This window comes from Battus philenor, unplaced genomic scaffold (genome assembly GCF_028537555.1).
Source record: "Battus philenor isolate CCGP_79_NKW_IND1 unplaced genomic scaffold, ilBatPhil1.0.hap1 SCAF_7, whole genome shotgun sequence".
Lineage (NCBI taxonomy): Eukaryota > Metazoa > Arthropoda > Insecta > Lepidoptera > Papilionidae > Battus > Battus philenor.
In genome coordinates, this window is record NW_027181737.1 from 8,575,046 (window position 1) to 8,600,694 (window position 25,649).

A 25,649-nucleotide genomic window follows, 5' to 3' on the forward strand; every position below is an offset into this window, starting at 1 on the left:
AGAAGTGGGAGGTTAAAATGGTTTCAAAGAAAACAAGATAAAATCTGAACTAATTTAATTCTTAAACGTTAAACGTAAATTATCTTATAACATCACATATTTGACTATTTAATAAATGCTTACTGTAACTGACAAGACTGACTAATTTACACTTTATTATCACAAAGCATGTCTGTGAATTCTACGATATTACTATTGGGGAAAATGTACAATTCGCTAACGCGCTCATCGCCAATTGGTGCCGTCTTGTCTTCTGTTCTTCTATCCATTTTACTTTTACGTTTCAAAAAGGCAGTATTTTTGGTACCATTCTTATCAGAATTTAACTCGCTTGTTATTTTTTGCCGAGATTCACCCTCAGAATTTCTTGGGTAGTGACAAGAATTTCTAGTTTGGGATTTCATCGTATCCGACGCTCCCAAATTTATTGACTTTCTTGTTGTATACGTACTCCTGTCGTTTGTCGACCGAAATGACAAAACTCGTGTTCTATAAGATTGACCGTCCTGTAACAAATTTATGGTTTTTCTCAATAATTTTTTTAACATTACATGAAATTAAAATATAAAGACACTTACCTCATAACTGTCATTATTAAATCTTCTCCGGCTCCGTTTTTGGCCTAAAGAAAATCGCTGTTTAAATTCTTTCTTGAATTTCTCCTGTTAAAAGTACAAATATTTATATAACTTAATCATTTAAACGTTAAGCAAAAAACGGGAAAATTAAATGAAATTATGTCTTAAAAACACTGAAAGTATCACTTTAGTTGACTTTTGTTAGCACAGCAATAAAATAAAATATTACATTGTTAAATTAATTTTCTCCGATAAAAACATCGAAATAAATTTTTATACTTACATTGTAAATCGCATATATAAAGGGATTATAGCAAGAGTTGCTCATTGCTAGCCAGTCAAAGCAAAAGAATATCACATTTATATATCTATACCTGAAAATCAAGGAACGTTATTATTATTTTTAATGTAAACAGCCTGTATTTTTCAGAGATCTATATTATTTAATGTCTGTAAATAGCAAATAACACTCGTAAAAACTGATGTTTCTATTTTAATTCATACTTTGTCTAAAAAAACAGAAAACTTCAATGATCAAAGGTGTATGTACACATTGAATCTATTTTGTCAAAAGAGCGCTTTGATAATTTTGTTTTTCTCAAAGGATTGACTTCGAAATGTCTAATTCTGAAGTAAGCAACTTATTTGCAAAGTTTTCATTTATTACAGACTTTTGCTGCTACACTTTGGCTTTTATTGTCATTAAAATGAATAAAATCGTACATTTCATAATAACAATTTTATATCGTTAATTAATAAAAAATAGATTGGCTAATGTATTTCCTGATTATGTTTAATTTGGTTGGTTAACGACCGCTGTATTGTTAAAATTAAACCTTAATATAAAAAATAACAATAATAATAAAGTATTTGTTTATTGAATAAACAAATATTTCAATTATTATTTTGTTAGTATAATGTTATAAGAATTCAAAACCAAAATTAATCTTACTCATTGATTGACGGGAAAAACGATTGAAACATCATGTAACTCTGTAGTGGTAACCAACAGATTGCAAATAAGGCCACCACCAACACCAACATTTTTATTACCTGTGAAAATATATTAGTTTACATTAATGTTGAATATAAAATAGGAGGACTCTTTAGTACAAAGTTTTAAATTCTTCATATGCGAATGCTTATTACGTAACCGCCGCACTGGTCGGAACCGCTGTACCGCTTTAGTTACAGCTAACTAAATTTTACTCGCGGTACACCGGTGTTGGTCAAATATCTCAAGTATGCCCACCTTTTTCCGAAAATTTCATCCATAGCCGGCTGTCCATACTCTAAGCACTTCTGATTTTAACCATAACTTTAATATGCACTAAATTTAGAGTCTAATATGGGCACATTCACAAACCAGAAATATGACACAAATAAAGTCTTACTTATTTATATCATTTTGTCACAAAGTGTCTAATTTCGTTAACGTGACGAGGCAAAATATAACATAAATTATGACAATCCTGTAGGCAGTATATACATTCATAAGTACTTACCCTTTTTTTGTTCTTCATTTGATTCGCGTCTCGTGATTCTTGGGCGTTACCTGGTGCCCGAGCGCCCCATAGTTTCAACGCCATGTGTGAGTAGGCGAAGGTTATGACGCACAACGGGATAACGTACTAAATAAAGAAATAATTATTTTACTATAATACTTAAATTGCGATAAAGAAACGAGTGAAAGAGAAAGAAAATAATGAAATGAAATGAAAAAACTAAATATTATTTGCATTTTTAGTTTTTATTTATATAGTTTCTATAGTTCCAGTGAACAAAAAATAGAAAACGAAATTCAAAATTATAAAATAAAAAAAAAGTTTTGCGGAAAATATTATTACTACGTGTTGTATTTTATTCATTTTTTTTAATTTTTGTTAGTACAAATTCTTATATATTCATAGAATTTACGTAAAACATACCTGAAAAATATATAGTAGCAATCTGTAAATAGCCAACGAATGCGATCCAAATTCGCTTGCAGCACAGAAAGGCTTTTTGTAAAACAGAAGGGTCACTGCAAATAAATTTCTTGTTTTATGTGCTGACAAATACATTTATATTTTTTTTGCCTTTATCTCTTTGTATATAAGAAATTTTGTGAATTAATATAGAAAATAAGTAAAATGGTGACCTATATAATTAACTGTAAGAATCTTGAGATACAAGCTTAGTTTAAGACTGGTTGGGATTGTAATATCAACATTGATAATTAAGAAAAAATAGATATAAGATACCAATATAAATGCCATGTCCTGCGAATTATGGATATTTCGGTACGATTATATCAAACACTTTTAGTGCCCTGTGCACATACGATAAGCCGCACTAAATCCATTGCCCGTACATAAAACGATCGGCTCTGCCCTCTTTCCCCTTTTACAATGTTCTAGCGAAATGTCAATAGTACTTTCCGACTGACCTATCTAGTTTTAGAAACTTTTATTGTGTTTATCTATTTATCTAATTGTTTAATATAGAATATCAACTGTTTATAATGTTTGATACAGAAAATTATGTACAACACCACCTTTTCTACATTTAAACATCTATATTAATTATTAATCAATTTACATAACTAAATGTACTACTCGTATAATAAGGAATACGTGCTAAACGATGTAACGAAATACCGAAAAAAAATAAAACAAAAATGAAGAACATAAGAAGCCTTTGCCCAGACGCTTATATTTAATTGATTTCGTGTCCCTGGTTTAATCCCACAGGTAACATGACATTGTTAATTCCCATTTCGAGTGCTGTTCAACATGAGCTCGTAAATAATAATTCCACCGCGATATTTTTGACATAAATCTTTTGAAATGTGCTTTTCCAAACTCTTGTAAAAATAGATTTGGACACGAAAAATCATAATTACAAAATATGTGAATTATAAGTGACATAACAATGAAAACCCTAGAAAAGCAGTGAAGAAATAATAAATATTACTTTTATTCAGGAGGAACACGCACCTTATAATTAGATCACTGGCACCAATTAAATTAACAAACCACTAAATTACATAATGCATAGAATTATTGTGTAATTTATTGTTACAAAGATTCCCGAGTAAAGTATAAGATACACATCGATACGTCAATAAATCTAGATAAATATTTCTCTAATACATGCTTTTGTACAAAACGTAAAACATATTTTACCTGGATCAAATTCCTCTTCCATTATAACTTCCCATGACATAGCCATGGGAGCCGCCAAAGACAGCGCCAGTACCCAAATTAACACGATGATTACTTTTGCAACACGTTTAGAAGTATGAGCGCTGAAAGCAATAACTAATCCATAGTTAAAAACATATTTATATGCTTACCTATTACTTTCTATTTATTCCTTACCGGATTTATATCATAACTGTCGTAGTTTTTTCATTACTGGATATAGGTTTCCACCTAAGGTTTCTAGTAGAGTTTTCGAACTGCTTACCAGTATAAAGTACTTACTTATTAATAATCTATGTGCAATATATAATAATATAAATATAATAAAAATGGTGATGTACACAAGATTAACACTAGACATAAAGATAAGCTAGTTATACCTTTCTCTAGGTTTCATACAAAAAGTCTTCTTTGGACTACTGTGTACATTAGTACAAGACATTCTTGTGTATTTGTGTCTCAAATAACTCACTCATTATTCACTTATTAATAAAAAAATCACTAAACAAATACTTAAAAAAACCTTTTATAGTGTGAAGGTTTTATAAGTGGGAATGGGTATCTCTTCTACTGTATTAAGGATATTGTAAAAGTGACCACAAAAAAAAACACGACTCGGATTGCCGTGGGCTCTTCTCAGATCAGTGCGAATTTCGATTATTTTGGGTTAAGTTTTAAGTTAGTGGCATTGTAAATGATCAAATAAAGATATTAATATGAATCAATCAATGTTTTGTATATAAACGATTAAATTTGTTGGAGGTATAAATAGTCTTAAAACATGTTTTTTTTAATAATTTAAAGGAATTTTATGCAATTTTTTTTTATTTTTGTAATAGCAACTTTTATTTGAGTTTTATAGTACGGATAATTTACAAAAGGAAATATTACATGACTGTGAGATATTGATAACATGCTAGTTTTCAAATAACCTTGAGTTCGGTCAAGTGTTAATTTGTTGCTGACCTTTGATTTCGAGTCGACTTCCGAAAGTGATGTTTATAGGAGCGTTATAATAGCAATTTATTTATTCATACAAATCATCCTCCGTTCGTATCGGATCAAGATATATCAGTTTGAATATTTATTTTCTGCTAATGGATCATAGATCATTTAGTTATTAATACAAATATGTCCAAAATCTCATGAACCAATGAAAGTAATATTTTTGTACGAAATATTTCGTAAGCAATTATAACATTAATTACTAAGCTTTAATAGACTAAATAAAAGGATAAATTTATTATTATTATCTACTTTTGACCTTACAACATAATGACATGCTTAAATGACTTTTATTGCATGTTTGATCATTTTTAAGCATAGTCTTTCATAATAATTGTTATATTATTAGTCATTTAAACCGTAAGACATAAGTGTTACGGTATTTAGAGAGTCATCCACTGCAAGGCATAGGCCTCCTGCGCAGGTAGCTTGATGAGACAAGCTTGGCAGGCAAGTTGGTAATCAAAATGTGTGGTATTATGGTACGTAGAGAATGCTTTAGCGCTTCCTCTGGAAATTTGTTTATGAGTTCTGACAATCCTGTATAATTAATGCACTAAGTGTGGATTATATAACATTATATCTCAGGAATCGAGCCCGCGACCTATGATCGCTTATTTATGGCGAATATAATAGTAATTGTCAAATATAAACGAATTGTAGTTATGATTATTTATTAAATCATAGTAAACTAGTCTTAACCAATTCTAGTTTTGTAATATTCAAAGTAAAGTTAATTTCGTTCTATATACACTCTCTATAATTTCATTAACTGATATTTCATAAATAATTTGTTTTCAGACTTTTTTCGAAATTACTATTAACCTAAATTATAAAAAACGAATAAAGAACATACCTTAGTGGCGTGATAATCGCTCGGTGTCTGTCAACCGCGATAGCAGTTAATGTAAACACGCTAACATTAACACTTAGCGCCTGCACGAATGGACAGAACGCGCACATAAAGTGCGGCAGCAACCACCGCTGGAGCAGCGCCGCTTGAAACTGAACCAATACAATGTAATATGTACGAATTGCCATACAAAGAGTAACAAGAAAATCTATATTTACGCTATATGTTATTATTCAATATACAAATTGTAAAGATGCAATTGGATACACTTAAATAAAGAAATCTTTGACGAGAACTTAAAAAAGATGATAGAAGAGAATGTTAATAATAAAATACTGAAAAATTTGAAACAAAAGTCCCTGTTATGGATTTAAAACACAGGAACGAGAGGGCATTTAAAAAAATTTAAGTCCAGTACAGATCGTAACAATCGTGCTTCTGTTTTGTGATCATGTTGACGATAAAAAATTATGACGTTTGTCAACCTTATCCACTCTTCTAGTCACGTCGATCTTCTACCAGGAATTAAGCTGCAATGCTTGCATGCTCTCACTTTTAAGTAAGACAATTCATTTTTAATGAACATTTGTTCTCGATACACACTTTCACACATTTTTGTACCAATTGTTTTTGTTAAGTCCAAAAATATAACAATAATTATTGTGATTAAAAGAATAATAATGAAGAATTTCTAAAGATATTAACTTTCACATCCAATTTAGAACTACGATAAAACTACGGTTTGCCTGTTGAGGAAATACTTCAGAAACGGCCTGTAACATCTGGCCAAATCGTAAAAGCTTTATCCGGCGCTTAGTTTGTTGAAGTAGGATAAATATCCGTAGAGCTACGGTATACCTTAATTAAGTGTTCACATGTATATACAATATACATTATAAATAGTAAAATATTTCCTTCAAGATTTTGATTTCACCAAGTTCATGCCTCAAAGACGCTGTTTGATTGCCTTTCTTTCATATCTTACAGAATTGAGTAAATTACGAGCACTTTATTTTTCAGCTTAGTAATTTTTGCTTCGAGAAGAAACCTAAATACATAATATTAAGGACAGCTTCTTGTTCAGTCTACTTGTTATGCACGAAAATTTCACACATATCGCCTTTCAAAGTTTAGGAGTGTTTTATATTACTTTACTCTCTGGTATGTAAATTCTCGGTTTAATTCATTAAACAGTTATATTCCTTTAAATGGCAATTTTACTATAATTTTATTAATTATTAAATATGTAAAAACCTTTATTTAATAATAACAAATGCATGCATGCTAAAAAGTAACATAAATAATCGTCGAAACCAACGTCTATCGGGGGATCCTCTGAGTACCTTCCCCGGCTTAAGTTTAAGGAGAGCGACTTGAGCTTCTATGAACCGAGTGTGGACCATATCGTGGTGCATCTGGTGGCCGACTCTCAGGCATTTGGAAGACTTCGTTACGACTCCGAATGCCAGTTAAGTAAAAAGATAAGCGAGGACAACATTGCCTCACAAATAGGAGATAACAAATATAGGCCAGCGTTCCTCAAGTTTGGCTGGAGTATAGTGAAGGATATCACAAAAAAAACAAGATACAGGTTGGGTAAGGCACCAAGTGAACAGGAGGTTAGAGGTTAGAATAAGAATTAAACGTTAAGAAAATAAAAAATAAAACAAAAAAATTGTGATTTGTCATAAATAGTAATAATAAGCATATTAGAAGGAGGATAAAAATGTAAAATAGCTTAAATAAATATACCAATGTGATAACTATGTGTTAACGAGGCGAAGAAAGTGAGGCGATGAATGGGAAATTTGTATGGGAAAAAAATAGAAAAAAATAGTAGAATGAAAGAAGAGGAAAGAAAGATTTTAAAAGGAATGACAGAAGATCATAAAAATGAACAAGGATGTAAAAAACATTAATAACAGAGGAATTTAAATTAATAATAAAGGAGAAAACTCTGTCCCAAAATAGATGTCACCAATAGCGGGGCCCTTAAAAAACCCACGTCTATTTTATCTATTAGAATTACGTCAAAACATAGTTTTTCTTACGGGTTAACAACGCATCCGTTATAAAGAAATGTTGAAAAAATATAAGATTAAAATAACAGATGCCTTTTTTTTAAATTGAAGGACGTGTTTGAAGCACTTGTTAAAAAAAGAAAAGTTAAATTAGATTTTTGGTTATATTTTCAAAATGTGTTAATATTTAAATGACATTTCGATGTCTTACACCTCTTAAATGACAGTTAACTTTGTCAACAATGCATTGTAAATGGTAAATTATCGCCTATTGAAATAATTGCCTAATGCTATTAATATTAAAATTCAAGAAGATGTGAAAATTAGCTTTTCGCTCAGACTTCTTGAAAAGTCAAACGTCATGACATAAAACGGTGCGTCTAAATCTAAAAACTCTGTGTGTATCTAATTTTTGTATCATTAATGTACATATTTTGAAATGTGGAAACAAAATTTATTTTTTTGGCAGAACCGTATAGAGTTAGTATTTTACGTACGTACTAACTGTGTGATTTAAATCTATATTTATTAACTAACTATATAATATTAACTAACCTGGAATGGTACAGCAAATAATCCTATAACTATATCGGCTAAAGCTAGATTAGCTATGTAGCAGTTGGTGACACTTTGCATACGCCGGGATGTTGCCACCACCCACATGACTAGGAAGTTTCCTACAACCGCCAATACAGATATCGACCCGTACAGAATTGACAGCAAAACTATCATGCCCGTTGGCACATCGTACAGTGCATCTGAAATACAAAATCTTATTTTTAAACTGTTAATTATTACGTCTGCGGAAGGAAACATTAAATTGTAATAAAATACTAAATTTCGTAAATTTATAAAATTTATTGACGTCGGACATATTCTGTTCGATTTTTCAACATAAGCTATTTATTAATATTTGTTATCAATGACATTATAACGTAATAAAAGTATATAATAACTTTTTTTTTACCTCGTTCGATATCGCATGACAAATTAACCATAAAATATTTTTATTTTGACTATTATCTCGATGTTTATTATTATATTAATGTTTTTATAACTATAGGACATTTGGCATTAGCGATATGTGTGCATTGTTTTAGAACAAAAATAAATAAAATCTGGAAAGAAATTAGTTGTAATATACTTACTACACATCTTATTTGATACGATAAATTATTTGAAAACTAACTGTGAGTAAACATATTCAAACTTTTGTTTAAGTTTCATTATTTTTCTAGTAGTATAAATTAAGAAAAAGATATGTAGACTTCAGAGAGACATCGCGGGGTAAGAACATCTCATTATTATTTATAAGATGTATGAATTAAAAGTATGAAAGGTCTGGGACGAACAGAGTATCTGCATGACGTTTTTCTATTCTTGTTTACTATCATTGCAAAAATAGCTATTTACGACCGAGAGAACGAATTCAAAATTAACTGAGCTATTTAAAAATAATGATGATCCAATTTTAGACGCGTGTAGTTTATCTTTTGTTCTGTCCAGTAGTGACACTACTCAATATTTTATTATAAACGATATCATTAATTTATTCCAGCTGAGTAGTCAAAAAGAAATAGAATAACATCAATTTTATTGTCTTTTTTTTAATTTTTTGTTAGTTGCGAGTTCTGTGTATACGTATGTTACCCCCATAATTTATGACCAACCACTATTTAAATTATTTATATTACATCAAATTACAATAACAAGCATCAATGTCATATTTGTTGAAAGATTTTCATTAATCCTAAGTCCGGGCACATACCATTATGATATTTATTAAACTTACCATAAGTGTCATTGGTTCCATTTTGTGTCAGATATTTCTTCATTGAAATATTCCTTGACCAGTCTGTGTCCTCATCTTGAGCTGAATTTGTTGTGCTAAAATACAACAAAAATAATTATTTACGCCGTTTTTCATATAACACTTAATATTCTATACTTTAATAAAGTATAGTAGGATATTATTTCAAATAAATCATACTTTTTGATTTTCATAATCTCAATAATAATTTTCAGATATACAGAAAAGTAAAAAATCTTTTTGTTTTAATCAGCAAAGTTACTTTCGTTTATGTACATAGCCGTATTTGATAATATCATGATGTTTAACTAATGCCTCGAATGAGTTTGTAGCAACATAACATTTAAACGCCACTTAAATTGCTTTAGACTTAAAATAATTAAAAATAAGAACTTAAAATATAAAAAGAACTTAAAATATAAAAAGCAGTGAAGTTTAATTTTTTTGCTTTATCATGATTTCTGGATTTACAGGTTCGTGTCTGTAATAGATTTAAAAATATTCTAAGTTGTCGATAATTTTATTAAATACGAAAAACTTGTGCAAATACAAATGTTATGTGTAAATTGCACCCGACTTCAATTGTTCTATTGTATTCATATAATATTTTATGGCATCTACTTGAGTTTTGTTGCTGTAGACGGTGCAAGCCTGTTTTGAAGAATATTGTACGTCTTTTTTTACCGAAATTTTCGATTACTGCCTTTTCCTGACGTAAGGTGATATTGGACGGGCTACTCGTACCTGCACGATTTACTCTGGGTTCAAAGTAACGTGATAATAGCAACGGATCGAGGCGTGGTTCGTTCCATTGAAGTCACAACTAAAGATAAAATTCTCTTAAAGGTCACACCATAGAACAGCTTAGGTAACGACCTGAGCCCGCTTATGCAAGTTTAGCCTCTAGGTGCTTGGCCACCTTAATTGTATCGGGATCAGTGAAAAAGTGGTAGTCAGTAAAAAAACGAATAATCATCGATCCAGCCAAAGGACGTCCACTGTTGAACGCTAAAATTTCCAGTAAAAATTAGAAGCGGCCTAAATCCAACGCCTTCTCACGACCTTAATAAAATTAATAACATATATATAAGGTGCTCTTCAAACATAATGTTTTAGATACTTATGGCCTACAGATCAACCAGTGTGTATGTTCGAGAGACAGAAGTCGAAAGATAATAGACTACCACCTGTAATTAACATTGTATGTCAGAAGGAAAATGTCGCTACTTTTTTCATTTTATGATATTATTATCTCGCATTTTACCGGATGAAACGAACATAAAAATGAAGAATGCAAAAAGTAATATTGCGCCATATTTGACAATACAGAAACAGTCACAATACTTTCGTCTTGGGAATGAATCAAGGTTGTGATTGAAAAGCCAGCTATAATATACAATGGTCAGGTATATTAAAAATTTATACATTTACGCAGCCATGCTTTAAAAAGTTTTTTTGAACAAAATTTGATTATTTTTAAATTAGTATTAATTTTTTAATTAAAATAATTAATTTTGCTATATATTTATCACTACACCATAGGCTTCCTACTGACAGATACCGACCACTTGTGGGCCGCTGTAGCTTTTCATAGATGGGTTACGAGTTCAAAGACTAATAAGGAACAAGGTATAAAATACCTTTTTTCGTGGTGTTAATAAACATTAAAACTTTTAAGGAAGTACATTTTATTACCTATAAGTAATAGATGAAACTAAAAAGGGGAAGATGTGGATTTTTTTTTAAAGGGAGTAACCTATAAAAGGTTTGAAACCTAAACACTGTATGTTGTTTTCAGGATACTTCATTTATGTATTTTTCTACATTTATTAAGGGTTTGTTAATGCCCTACTTTGATTATAATGCGGTGCTACACAAACTTTTGAAAGAAAAACTATGAGACTTAGGACAATCAGTAAAAACAATTATTGTACTGCAAAGAACAGACCGTAGTAATGTTTACACGCCTTGATTAAATATTAAACTATTTATCGTGGTTCTAGCCTTCTAACTTTTCCAAAAGAAATTGGTTTCTAATATCGATTTACAGTAATAAAATTTATTTATTACTTGGCTCTAAAATTTTACCAATATCATTGTTGTAAGATCAATGTACTTAGATGTGAATTATTAATTTTTAAGTTAAATATTTGTATCATTTTATTATTAATATTATTCACAAATCACGCTCGCAGATTCACATAAATCAAAAATTAATGTTTAAAATCTTTAAAATTTGGGCTATAATGAACATTTTTATTTTGATTTTTAATTCCTTAACAATGAATGATAATTTTCTTCTGTAACGTTCTCGTATAAACAAATTTAACGTAAACACATAAAAGTTGATTTATTTGTTTCTGGTATCTGGTCAGAACCGAGATATTTTACTCTTTACATCCGATAACAGATGTTTACGGAGAGATTAAAAATTTAAAAGGAATTTCCCGCTGAAACGAGAATATTGCGGGCATTCTTATTTTCTCATTATTTTATAAAATACTAGCTGTCGCGTAATCGGTACGGTCTTTGGTGTGTGTAATTTCATAAAATATTTTCTATGTAATTTTCAAGATGCCTAAAAAATTATTCTGGCTATCCATAAGAGTCATACTTTGATTCGTAATTTATTTAAAGCTCCCTCAATTCTCATACGGTGAGAATTTTGTGTAAACCATTATCTGACTCCTTTTCAGCGAAGATGCCCACTGCCAGGCACAGGTCTCTCCCAAAGATCACCACGATGATCGGTCTTGCGCTGCCCGAAAACAGTAATTTCCGGCGACCTTAACTATGTTGTCGATCTATCTAGTGCGGGACCTATCTAAATGAAACGAATTTTCCTACTAAAATCAAAACTCTAACATTTATTATTTTAGAGCATAATCAAGCAATTAACTTTGATATTTTAATATTTTATTTAATGTCAGTGTTGTGTCAAACGAATAATGGGAGTGTGAACTGGAGCTGTAGGTAATAATAGAAAGTGGCAACATTGCTTTTATCATGGAAAATAAAAAACGAGGCCACAAATTTTTAAAATATTGTTATAAAGTAAAAAAGAAAGTAACAGATAAAAATAAAACTAAAAATAATAATTGTAAGGTTATGCAAAAAATTAATTGTTAAAAAAGAAACAAAAATAATGGTAAAAAGGTCAAAAATTAGTAACTGTGAAGTAAATTGTGAAACTAAAAGAACGCGGCGAATGAAGAGATAATGTGTGAAAAGATTGTGAATGAAAGAAAAGAGTGTACAAGAAACTGTAAAGAATGACAGAATAAATAGTAAAAGAACTAGTGAAGCATCCTACAGAAGAGAAAATTTGTACTATAAATAATTTGAAACAAAAATCTCTGTCATAGAGAAATTATTAAAACAAAATGTCTGTGTTCTATATTTAATTTACTACGTACAACCAAACAGTGAACATTTTAATAAAGGGGTCCTTCAAATGTGTCTGGCTAAGCTTTCAAATGTTTATCCCTGTATGCGAAAGTTCCTATCTTATTAAAACCTAAATGAGAGCCACAAATGTGTTCTGTCAGCTAGAAATTGGTATTGTCCCAAATCAATTCCACTTTCAATTACTATTGTAATTGATCGAATCGATCCTAGCTTTGAGATTTAGGTAAAATCGAGCTAATGTGTATGTCTACTCTTACCGATAATTGGTTACTAGAGATACATACAGACTATAAACCAAATTCCTTGACAGGGTTTTTTATTTATTTAGTACAATTATATTTCAATTGTCTATTAGAATTTTTTTATTAAAGTGGTAATATAAATACATAATGTAATTGATACGTAGCGTACAAAGGTCTTTGATTTTTCTCAAAACAAAAATTAAATCATGATTAATTTTCAACTTTTCATTGCTTATTTAAATAATTGAAATTAATTGTTCTTAATAGATATATTATATTATCCCTAACAAACGTATGCCTGTGTATTGTTCCCAAAAAATTTTATTTAACTGGAAATTTATAGCGATTAACCAATACCTACAATATTTGTTTTAGTTTCATTATCATTAACAGTTCAGCTGTAGAACTGTTGGACAGAGATCTCTTCCAAAATTTCCAAAAGGATCGTTTGGAACAGGCTTGCATCCAACGTTCTGCTTTAATATTATTGTTTTATATTAGTAACCAGCAAATATTATTACAAAGAAGTCATATGTTTCTATTTGCGAAGTTAATCCTGTTCCACTTAAATTACTTAGGATCTCGGTCATTGTTACACGTAGCCTCTTAAAGATGGCAGGTGACCACTTGGACTTACTTTACCTCATAGTTTTTTTTTAATATTAGTTTATTGACTTAAACTAATTTAATAATAATTAATTTAATTTCTTTCAAGATATTATAATGGTACTGTGTTTTTTTATTCAAGTTTCTCAGTAAAATCTTTTCATTTAGCGAACCAATTATAATGCTTTTATACGATGATTCAATCAAAAAAAATTTTTAGCCAAACGAAATGAATGGCAAACGAAAAGATTATGTTTGAAGAAACTGATGAATCTATCTTTTTTATTTTATGTTCTTAGACGGTGCATATAATTTATGTTCTTTGTGTAACATAATAAGACAGCTTTAAAAAGAAATTCACACGTATTTTACAAGAGAATATTGTATATTTTCGATATTAAAAATATATAGCATCTTTCGTTTATGTTCGTTTTGTATCGTTTAGTATCGTGTTATTTATATATTTTAATAATCTAGGTTCAACAGAAATTATAAATGTTTTGTCTATATATACATTAACACATAAACTTACATGTCGATATGGAGTTCAAAAAAGGTACAATACCCATCAATTTTGTTTCGTTCAATAACTCAACATATCACGACAAAGTGATTATAGACTTAAATGGTATCATATCAAACACCTACATGGGTACATGGGTGGTCGATGGTATTATATTAATGAATATACGTGATGCTGTAAATGAATGCATGTCATATTATACATATATAAAAAGCATTCGTATGAAAAACATGAGTATCACAATCAAGCAAAAAAATACGTGATTGAATACGAGCTAATGTTACACTTCCTTTGTCAATAGGTACTAACTATAATAAAAACATTAGGCTAACACATTTTGCTTCTATTGACTGCCATAAGTTTTATTTAGAAACGGAACAAAGAGTTACGTGTTTCAACTTTCGGTAATTGTTATAACATTAACACTTTTAATAGCCATAACTGTAGACACCAAGCAGTTCCTTTTTCTTGTTGGATTTTATAAATGACCAATAAAACATCACCCGTTTGTAGTTACATGAACAAGAAACTATAAAAGTCACCATCTCAACCCGAAAAAACGCGGCGTCTAGTGTCTAATGCGTTGTGCGTCATTACTGAAAAACTCATAATATTTGAAGTATTGAGCAAATGCTATTTAATACAGCCAATATATTGCAGTCCATTACTATACGTTCTTTTATTATTGGATAACGTGAGCATATCCGACATTGATAATGCACAGAGCAGTGTTCAATAAAAGCCATAATCATTCACAGCTTTATAACATTTACAATATTAACACATCATGAAAATAATAATTTTTATTACTAAATTTTTATACAATAATTCTTGGTAATTGGCACAATTAATATAATATATTTACATAGACTAAAATAATGTTACGTTTCAATAACATTTCGCTTAAATAATACTTAATGTGAAAAATAAACAATACCTTATTAAGTGGACTTTAATAAGCCTGTAAAGCTGTCCCCGAGGTAAACAGTTTATTAGAAAGAGATAAGGTAAGCGGTAGTAATACAAGGTAATTAGCATAATGAAGTAAAATACCGGCAAATAGACAAAAACAAATTTTTACTTTTATGTATGATCAACGCAATAACATACGCTCTTATTACTTAGACTTGTTTCTATGTATTAGTAATCTATGTAGTTTGATTATACTGGCCTGGTATCCATCGTGTCGAAATCTTCTATGGATCAAGGTAAGTCTTGATAAAAAGGTTTATCTTGTTCTCAACTATTCAAAAATAATTCTCCTTCACTCGCTATGCCAACATTGGTGGCGTACAAACGCAGTTCAACTCCGAGTCTGCCTTCCAGCTTGTTTGCAAACTGATTAGCACGATTGTCCCCGCTTCCAAAGTTGACATTGCCCACTTACTGATTTTCCAACCTTCCTGCTTTGAACAGAAATTGCTTCAGCAAACTTAAACGCTCACAAATAAATTATCCAAAAGTATTTTTCAATCCTTAAACACTTTATCACAATATATTTTTCAACAACCTTAAAATGGACATGCTAACATATTTCAAACGTAAACTGCGTTAGCCTTTAAGGACTAATTAGCACAATTACACATTTTGCATTGTCTACACGTATTTAGGTTTATCTGTAGAGTGTGTATTCAAACGTTATTTTTTTACTACAAGTTGTTTTAACTATTAGGCGGTTGATTGAATGTTTGCACAGCGGTCGCGTGACTACAGCATCGCGGACGAAAGTTTGAGGGCTGTTCAGTCCCCCTACACGATCTGCCGCGACGCAAACTCGGAGGCGAATGCGCGGCCGACGGCTGCACCCTCCCTCGACCAACATACTTGTGAAGAGGCTATTTTTGTCGACGTATAAAAGCAGTTTTTCAGTATTTATCAACACAAATACTACGTGAGCTGTTAAAATGAAAGCGGATAGGATTTGATGAGAATAACGTTTATTGAAAATAAAAAATTAAGACATAATTTAATTAAGAGAGAATTTATTATTATTTATGATAAATGTATACAATAATGATCTTAAAAATACCAAATTTTGATCACGGAATATTATCTTCGTCATCAAATGCCATATTTTTTTTAAAAAATCCATTATTTAATATGTTATTGTTTTATATGCGATGACTACCATTTCGGGCAAGGATTTCAGTAGCTCACTTTTAACACCTAACTAGATTGCTTTAACATAAGCGTAATATTTATAATGTCATTATTTAATTTAAGAACTTTTTAATAACATCCTTAGTAAAAAGATGTCTAACACTATAATATGGGGTACTTGATCTCAGTTTTATCTTATACATCATCAACGACTTTATTATGTGCATATTTAAGTTATTTAATTAGAAATAAACTTAATTGGATTGTTCGATATCATTCTCTAACACGGTCTTTCTTATTTTTAATTAACTGACAAATTATGTTTGCATGGTTACAGATTTATTAACGACGAAGTTATCAATGAAAAAGGACCAAAATCGACATACTTATCATGTTATCTTGTATCGTTATAATTTAAATTGTTATTTTTTATACTTGTACGGGGAATACACTTTCTTTATATTTTATTACACAACATATCATATAGCTAATATCGAAAATAATCATGGCATGAAGATGAAATAAAAAATAAACAATAATAACAATTCTTACATTAAAATCAATTTTCTTTACTTTATTATCAGTATGTTATATATAATTTTTGATACAATATCTAATAAGGCAAAAGAGGTATACATTCATCCCCCTAAAACTTTTACACCTATAACCACTCTGTGTATAAACTTCAACACTAAAAATCGTTTGGCAAACTAGTTAGATTCTCGGTTGATAGATATGCTCAGAGATAAAGGGTTTACAAACATTTCACATAATCACTTATAATGTATTAACGCAGCCGGCGTTTTAATTATTATTCGTTTTAAAAAGAATCTCTTGTGCTGTTATATAAATATTTTACCAAAAAACTTACTTTTGAAACATTTCAACAGGTTCCAGCTCGTGTTCATTTTGCTTTCCGAATCGGCTGAAATAAATAATGCAGTGGATTGTGCAGCGCTTCCTAATTGGGTATACGAGCTTAGTTACTGTCGATAAGTCTAAGTGCTTTAGTGCTTTGTTTTGCGGAGAAGCTGTAAAAGCCAAAAAAACAGTTCGACATAAATACTTTTTACGGTACAAAAAAAGTTTACTCATGTAACCTCACTGCACGTTACTCGTAGTTTCACCGAAAATAATATAAACGGAACAAGTAATGGCTCAAACACGTTGATTTATGTATTTAAAGGCCTAATGATTTTAAAAATTATGACAACACGAGATTAAGGTCGATTTTACATTCCATTCATAACATTATGTTAATGTTGATTGATAGACTTTATTTCCGCAATATTTTTCTTAATTTTTTATGATGAGATTATTGGTAAATAATTTTTAAATCTTTAATTCATAGCTTCGGACATTGTATAGTGTTATAAATTTTGTTTGCATTACATGGTTGAGTTATTTTATTTACGTAATATATTTATTTGTTATCATTAGATTCATGTTATTATTGTTTTAAGTATGAAATTTTTGCATAAGAGTACCCTCTAATATTGTTGGTGCTCATAGCCCTTTAGTCTTATGCTATATTTTGTGTTTGATTAAAATATTCAAAACTGTCGCGAGTGATTCTAAGTAAATGATTGTTTAATGCTATCTCCACCTTTTTTACGGACGATACAAGATATTATTAGTGATAAGCTGGCTTCGTCGTTGTCGCGGAAAGTATAACACCAGCTTAAATAAAAGTGAAGGTTTCCTCATAATTAGTTTCCTCAAAATCTTATTCAAAAGTTAGCCTTTGCCTTACTCACAATATCGCTGTACTGCTAAACGCTCAGCACTGTTTTATGCATTCATTATCACAAGACTTGCCATACGCTGTAAATGAATTTGATTACAGTATTAAGTATGATAAATATTTTTCTTCTACAAATATAGTTTAAACTCAGTATAACCTTTACAAATATGGACAAGGCAACTTATTGGCCTGAGAAATATGCCATTAGAACTGTACTATATGCAATAGAAGAGCTCTGGTTGACTGATTCAGAAATAATTCAGAATAATTCCTTAAAACGTTAAAGCTAAAGCTAATCTACGAGATTTATACATTTCCTTTACTTATGTAACTTTATTAGTAAAAAAAGAAATAATGTTAAAATGCGGAGCAATATGTTCCACTAATAGCATTAATTTGACCTTTTACATTTAATTAAACTACACCTATGATTAAGACAATTGTTTGAACCCAAGCCTAGACGGACGGATACAATCAATTCAGCTAACTGGTTAATTATATATCACTAGTAAAATGGGTGACAACGTTAAGCAGAATAGAATTAACATAGTTTTTCTTTATTTACATAAACTTTTAATAATTAGAACTATATAAAACAAAACCTTCAGCTAAATATGTACTGGTCTTATGGCTTTATAAAATAACTTTATATTTTAGTATGTTTATATATTACGAAATAACTCTCTAACTACTAAATAAATAATTGACTAAATCAGCATCAATATGGTACTTATCCGTATTTTACAGTAATAAAATAATGCAGCCTTGTACCTACTTTTCATACCTACTTACTGTACTTTATCAGTACTTCGTGATTTAATGAACTTTATATTGTACCATTTAAATCGCAACATAATGATGCCTTTTTACTAATGTTACTAAAAACAAAAGTTTATTTTTGTTGCTAAGCTGTAATAAGCCATCTCTTCAACAATATTTCAAACGTCCACTGATGGAAACAGACTTCCCCCATTGATCTCCAATAACTTCCGGTTGGAAGTGGCCGGCGTCCAGCGTCATCCGATGACAAAAACATGGTCTGTCTGTCCGTCCACTTTGTAGGTAGATATATAATATAATAATGTGTGCTTGCTGATTCGCGGTCACCATTCCAGAAACTTAAGATCCCAGCGGTCATCTGCTCTGCGTGCTACTATGTCCTGCTACGTGTTCTGCCCATTGCCACTTCGACCTGTCAATCCGCTAGGCTATTTCGGATACCTAAACCATCTATCAAAAAAAGTCCTGAAAAAATACAGTTTAAGTAAAATGTCTTACCATGATCTTGTCGGCTCGGCGGGTAGATATGCAGACATTTCATGGCAATATTTTCTTTGAAATTCCATAGTGATGTCGGATAAACTTTACATAACTCAGTAAAAACAACTTTGACATAACTCAGGAAAAGAAAGTTCACAGAACTTTTATTAAAACTGCGTGGCTGCCAATCGATGTATTTTCTTTTAAAGATTAATTTACATGAAGGAAATCATATTCGCGCCTGGCTAAAACGTATTGGACGTTTTAAAGCGCGGGCATCAAAACGTCAAAAACAAAATCATTGTTTCTCTTGGATTTTTTCATTAATTTGTATAACGATGAAACAGGTACCATAATAGTTTTTTTTTAATAATTTTAACTTGTTTTTTTCAATAAATATTAATTACATTACTTACGACGTTATCCAGTAATAAACAAAATATATACATGCTAAAAACGGTTTGAAATATAAGTTACGAGAGAATAATTAAAAAATTCTGCAACACTATAGAAAAATATTAATCATATATAATAAAGAGGAAGGGATTTAATTTTTTTGTATTATGTTCTTAAGTTTTAATGTTTAAATAACTTTGATTTTTTAATTTTGTTGAATATACTTGGCTTAAATTGCGTATTATATGTAACGATTAAACTTTATTAACACTTGATAATTTGGAATTTGTTTGTTGAATATTAATTTATTTGTACATCAATTAAATTTTTCTACCAATATTCCTAAGTTTAAATTATCACTATTGTTTAGTATCATTCGTGTGTAACGTAGTACACGCTAAGAGAATGCCGTTACAACAAAAGCGGACCGACAATCATTGCTCACAGCTCATTCTCCGTTTGACTGTGCCAAGGATATGTTCCTCCTTAAAATATATGTTACTATACAAATCTTCATTTATAAAGGTAATATTTGCATGCATATATTTCTTAAAAACTATATCGCACGTATAACAATTTTGGAAAATAAAGTTCATGATCATTTCACGACTTTACAATTTTTCACTCAAAATAATATTTATTTTTAGCGGCAACAATTACATCACAAAGTTTATTTTTACTCTTATATTTACCTAATAAAACTAACTATTATAATAGCAATTGCATTTATTGCAGGAAATTTATGTTGCCGAAAATGATCCTTTTTAATTTCGAAAAATCTTCATTCAAGAAAAATTATAGTAGGAATATTTAAAGATGTTTGTTAAAAGAAAATATGTATAATATTAATTATAATATAAAAAATCTAAAACATATCCCCCATTTAAAAACAATAACGCAATTGTGAACCATATTAAAAAATGTGCTGAGTTGAAAAGCAATTTTAAAAGGATTGCGATTATTAAATAGTAAAACTACATCCTTCCAACTTTAAAACAAATATATTGCTTCTATACGCGGTTAAATTAAATTTCACTTCATCAAAGTATTTCATCATGTCAAATGTAAATTCGTTTATATATTGTGTATGTTGATGTTAATGCTGTTAGCTCGGAGGCTTTTACAGCTCCATCGGATATGACCTTGCTGAAAATTCATTTGTTACCTACTTGTTTGTTCTTTGAATGTACTATCGTAACCACGCTTAAGGGTTAAATCTATTAATACTGGACTAATTGTGAGTTATTGTTTAAAAGATAGTTATGATATGTTGTTTTTATTGACTTTGTAGATGATGCTCTTTCTTTAAAGTGTGGTAGTCATACATTTGATTCGCGGTAAAATCTGATCAATACAATTACCCAAATACTACTGTTATTATTAAATTTACTAATTTTAAGTACCCGGCCTTTTCCAACCGGTCCTATTGGAAATCCATGGAAGAGGTTTATATTGTTCTATTGTTTTCTGATCTATTTTTGAAGTTCTGATCTATTTTTTAAATTCATATCCGCTACAATATAATGTGTCCATTTGTAGTGCAAAACAGATCTCTTTTAAATTTTAAATGAGAATAGATTAACTTTTTGAAGAAACTTCATTACATTTCTAAATCATTTATTTTTTTAAATTTAGTTCAAAGCGTTAAAACAGAATGCAATTTAAATCCGTGCGAGGTATTGGAGATGTTTACACTGGGACGCCGCAGTGGAGGACAAAAGAATGGCAGACTATGCACCGACGACATCCGCTGGAGGCAATTAGATCGACGATTACGTGCCATTGAAGAACCCGGTGAGATGTTTTTAATTCAGATTAAAATTGGACTATTAATGATTAAGAAGCGTGCTGATAATTTACAAAACTGCGGTTTAAACAATTTTTGTTTATTTTTTGTAGATAATCAACTTCCAAACAAAAGAGATTTCCACCTATAAACTAACTAATCAAGATATGTGTAGAATCATAATATTTAAAGTTTTCAATTTGGTGAAAATATTCCTTTCTTTGAGAAAAAGTTAATTAAGAATGGATTTTACGAAATTCTCTTAAAAGGCTTTGAGGACGCGTTCATTAAAAATGTATATTTTTAAACTGTAGCTCTAATAGTTTGATAATATGAATTTGTGTAAAACGTGGCAAGAATAAATTTTATGGGATGTTCGAAGAATCGAATTTATAAATTTACATTTTTGGACAGCAGTGCAGTTTACTCGAAGCAAACAGTAGGCAGCTAGTCCTTAATAAAATAAAGCCAAGCCTGTTTGAAATATAGTTTATACAGTAACAAATTTGGATTCTTAAAATTATGTATTATACCTGTGACTTTTTTGTTCTTAACTGATTTCATCATTCATTCAACATTCCTTGTGTGATATGATATATTAACATTAATTTATTACTAGCGTGGACTGTGAGCATGGGTCAATCGCGTTGGCGGCAATGTGCTAAGAGTGTGTGCCAATGCGACGCTGTACATCGATCTCTTAACTGCTGGAGAGCTGGTCTTATCTCACTGACACCTGACCTAATTGTACCCGCCGATCTACACACAATGTACGTGTAACTTACGGTTAATTTACGATTAGATTACGAATTGAATTATAATTAATTTCGACTATGTTTACTCTTTAATTAGTAACAGCTTTAAAATAGTAAATATGAAGGTAATTACCTGTAAATTAATGTATGATACATCCTATTAAAAAATAACGTTTTTAGGAATTATAGATAATATTCTAATTCGCATTACAATAGAAAAAATTTATTAATGTTGTTTATTTCAGTGATCACTTTGTACGGGGTAATCGGGAATAGGTTTAAAAACTTTTTACCGGCTTTTCATCCTGTTTAAAACTTCTACAGTAATAATAACCATGTAGATAACAGAGTATCACGAAGGTGACCTACATAAATTAATATAATTTTCCAATTTCTCGATTATTACATAACTAATAAGCATGAATGTTTTTTTAAATCTTGATGTAACAAGATAAGTTTGTTTCGACCGGGAAAAATTTTGTTTACAGATCATCAGAGTATAACATATGCAGAATAGAGATAGATAAAGGATTGTAATAATTATTTGACAAATACTTTATCAATCTGAATATTTAAATATTAGTTTTGACGCAAAATCAATGCAAAAAAAACCTAAAAGTAACTACAAATTTGTAAGTCTGTTTTCGTGTATAGTAAAAAAAACATAAATCTGGCACTTATGCATAAGTAATAATAATAATATATAGTATATACATAAACATAGATACACACACACACACACATAGATTTATATATATATATATATATATATATATATATACACTACGTATTAATATTTTATATTTCTTTATTTCTAACTATCACTCTACACTGAAGCAAATACTTATGAAATTTCCAATAGAATGCTCTATAAATTTCCAATAGAGCATGCCAATTTAATAACAACATATTTCGTTTTTTTCCAATATTCTCTGCTGCGAATTGCGATCTCAAAGCCATCATTCAAATTGTTTCAAATTTAAACTAGTTTTATCTAAGAGTGTTTGCGCAAGTTTTTTTATAGAAATACTTTAGTTTTGTTTTAACTGGTCTTACTTAGTATTTGTTAATTTTTCCTACGATTTCTTCTAGAGACTTGGGTACTAACAAATTACACACGCTACATAAAACAACGTTCAAAGATATGCGAGCTCTTACAGAATTGGATATGTTTGACAATCATATTGAATATCTACCATCTGGAATATTTGATTCCCTAATTAATCTAAAGATATTGTAAGTAATTAATTATTTTTTGATTTTCATATATATTGAATAGTAAAGATATTTCTTCACTGTTTATAGTATGGAACAAATTTTCATTATTATAGTCCCGCTGCTTTATTTTTATTTTCTAATATTTTACTTAATAAAAACATTTTGCTTGAACTACAAATATATCTTTATTTTCAGACGTTTACAAAGAAATTACTTAGAGGAAATCGACAGCGAATCATTTCGATGGTCAAAAAGACTTTTTCATATTGATTTATCCAACAACTTATTGCACGCATTGCCTGAACGTCTTTTTTCCAACAATTCCTTTTTGGAAACAATTGATATCTCAAACAATCAAATTGTATACATACCTTCTGACGCTTTCGTGGGCTTAGACTCTGTATTAACCTTAGATCTTTCGAGAAACAAAATTCAGCGTATTGAAAATGGAACTTTTCCTTTGAAAACATTACAAGTACTAAAGTTATCTGAAAATAAAATTAATAACATCACAGACAACGCTTTCAAAAATCTATTTTCATTGGAAACGTTGCTTTTGTCTAAAAACAAATTGAAAAAAATACCACCGAAGTTATTTCACAGCCTTCAATGTTTAACATTTTTGGATTTATCAAATAATAATATTATAAGTGTAAGTATTGTTCATGACTTCGTATTTAGAATTTTGTAATCAATATATTTTAATTTATTTCACTTATTTTAACGAATGAAAAATAGTTTACGGGACTGGAGTTCCAACATCTCCATTTGCTGCGTCATTTAGATTTAAAGGAAAATTTTCTAACCCAAATACCTAATAACACATTTGCTAACTGTACTAATTTGGAGACGCTTGATATATCGAAAAACAAATTACGATTTCTTAATGCTTCGACATTTCATGGATTATATAAGCTGATTTCACTAGTATTATCCGAAAATCAACTTTATGAAGTACATTTTATGACATTTTCTACTTTGAAGAATTTAACAACTTTGTAAGTACTAAGAGCTTAACCATTATATATTTTTGTATAAAACTAATCACTTATACATTGTTATGTATCTTTATAATACTATATAATGAATACTCGTGTGTTAACAGATATATAGATAACAATATGTTTCCGTCTTTGCCATCGAGAACCTTAGATTACATGCCAAAGTTGGAAAATGTGAAGCTATCAAATAACCCTTGGCATTGTGATTGTCACGCGCTGTATATTTCTGCGTAAGTCAGTCTGAAATATCACTGTTTAAGCTTTCTCTTGGGTCAGTTTTTTTATAATTCATAATGCTTTACATGTTTAAGCTTTAAATTGTAGTGTCCAAAGGAAATTCCTCTATTAAAATAAAAGATGGTAAAACGCTTATGAAAGATATTTTTTTTCTTGGTAAGAAAATGAAAAAGTATGAAAATGAAAAAATAAATGTTGTTTTCAAAATGTTTAATATTTGTAATACGTAAAAATGTATCCGTTAATAACATTTCTAACTAACAAGCTTCGTGCTCGGGAGGGCCCAATAACCTATTTGTTTTTGGTTATAACAGGATAATAATCGTTCGGCTGTATCAGAAGTTTGACAGTGATAAATTTTGAAAATAAAATTCTGTATTATAATTTTTAAACGATTAATATGTTTAGTCTATTCGTTATTTTATTTGAGATTAATAAGCTTTCAATAATATATTCAAAACGTAAAGACACTATTTTACACAAAGGTTAGACTTAAATCTAACAGAATAAAATATTTCATTCTCCATATTTACTCTACCTCTTTGTTCATTGTTGGGGGAACATTTCCCTTTTATCTTCAACATCTCTTTAAAAATGCGCTTATGGGAATAATTTGCTGTCATTGTGTTCGTGAGTGTCAGATATATATTTTTTTATTATCTTTTTAGTTGGGTGCGTTTAAATGAAATGAAGATTTGGGATTATTCTCCAACATGCATATCGCCATGGTATCTTGAAGGACACTTCTTGAAAAAACTAAAATTTCCTGAATTATGCTCGGGACAGTGGGCGAGCATGGTTAACTTGTCACCTCGTCTCCCAATGCAACAGCTTTTAGCTCTTAATGTTACCGTAAATCGAAAACCACAAGGTAGCATAGAAGATGCCCAAGATATTACTTCTGACGGTCAATGGGAATGA

The 25,649-nt window shown here is 29.9% G+C and overlaps 2 protein-coding genes across 3 annotated transcripts; one reads left to right on the forward strand and one right to left on the reverse strand.

Moving 5' to 3' along the window:
- Nucleotides 1-95: 95 nt before the first annotated feature.
- Nucleotides 96-15,969, reverse strand: LOC137930950 (RYamide receptor-like). Of its 2 annotated transcripts, XM_068774323.1 has the most exons (12): nucleotides 15,742-15,969; nucleotides 15,403-15,634; nucleotides 9,435-9,529; nucleotides 8,198-8,400; nucleotides 5,625-5,773; nucleotides 3,746-3,867; nucleotides 2,507-2,601; nucleotides 2,084-2,209; nucleotides 1,531-1,631; nucleotides 862-952; nucleotides 579-662; nucleotides 96-506 (listed from the first exon to the last, which is right to left on the reverse strand). In XM_068774323.1, exons 2-12 carry the CDS (start codon nucleotides 15,411-15,413, stop codon nucleotides 147-149), a joined length of 1,437 nt encoding a protein of 478 aa, XP_068630424.1. In that variant the 5' UTR covers nucleotides 15,414-15,634; nucleotides 15,742-15,969; the 3' UTR covers nucleotides 96-146. The 2 variants fall into 2 exon arrangements, with proteins under 2 accessions (XP_068630424.1, XP_068630423.1); XM_068774322.1 differs by having other exon boundaries at nucleotides 15,403-15,969.
- A 4,238-nt stretch (nucleotides 15,970-20,207) lies between these two features.
- On the forward strand, nucleotides 20,208-25,649 carry LOC137931163 (carboxypeptidase N subunit 2-like). The gene is made up of 8 exons (XM_068774570.1): nucleotides 20,208-20,256; nucleotides 21,367-21,525; nucleotides 22,137-22,287; nucleotides 23,365-23,508; nucleotides 23,686-24,142; nucleotides 24,229-24,488; nucleotides 24,596-24,721; nucleotides 25,397-25,649. Exons 1-8 carry the CDS (start codon nucleotides 20,208-20,210, stop codon nucleotides 25,647-25,649), a joined length of 1,599 nt encoding a protein of 532 aa, XP_068630671.1.

Excerpts from the sequence above, each read along its gene's own strand:
- LOC137931163 (XM_068774570.1), top strand. The coding sequence starts at position 20,208 with ATGTTCCTCCTTAAAATATATGTTACTATACAAATCTTCATTTATAAA. Across the intron at positions 21,526-22,136 it reads ACGTGCCATTGAAGAACCCG|CGTGGACTGTGAGCATGGGT; the intron begins GTGAGATGTTTT and ends ATTTATTACTAG. Across the intron at positions 24,722-25,396 it reads CACGCGCTGTATATTTCTGC|TTGGGTGCGTTTAAATGAAA; the intron begins GTAAGTCAGTCT and ends TTATCTTTTTAG.
- LOC137930950 (XM_068774323.1), bottom strand. Across the intron at positions 5,774-8,197 it reads TATTTGCTGTACCATTCCAG|TTTCAAGCGGCGCTGCTCCA; the intron begins GTTAGTTAATAT and ends GTATTGGTTCAG. Across the intron at positions 663-861 it reads TTATATATGCGATTTACAAT|GAGAAATTCAAGAAAGAATT; the intron begins GTAAGTATAAAA and ends TACTTTTAACAG.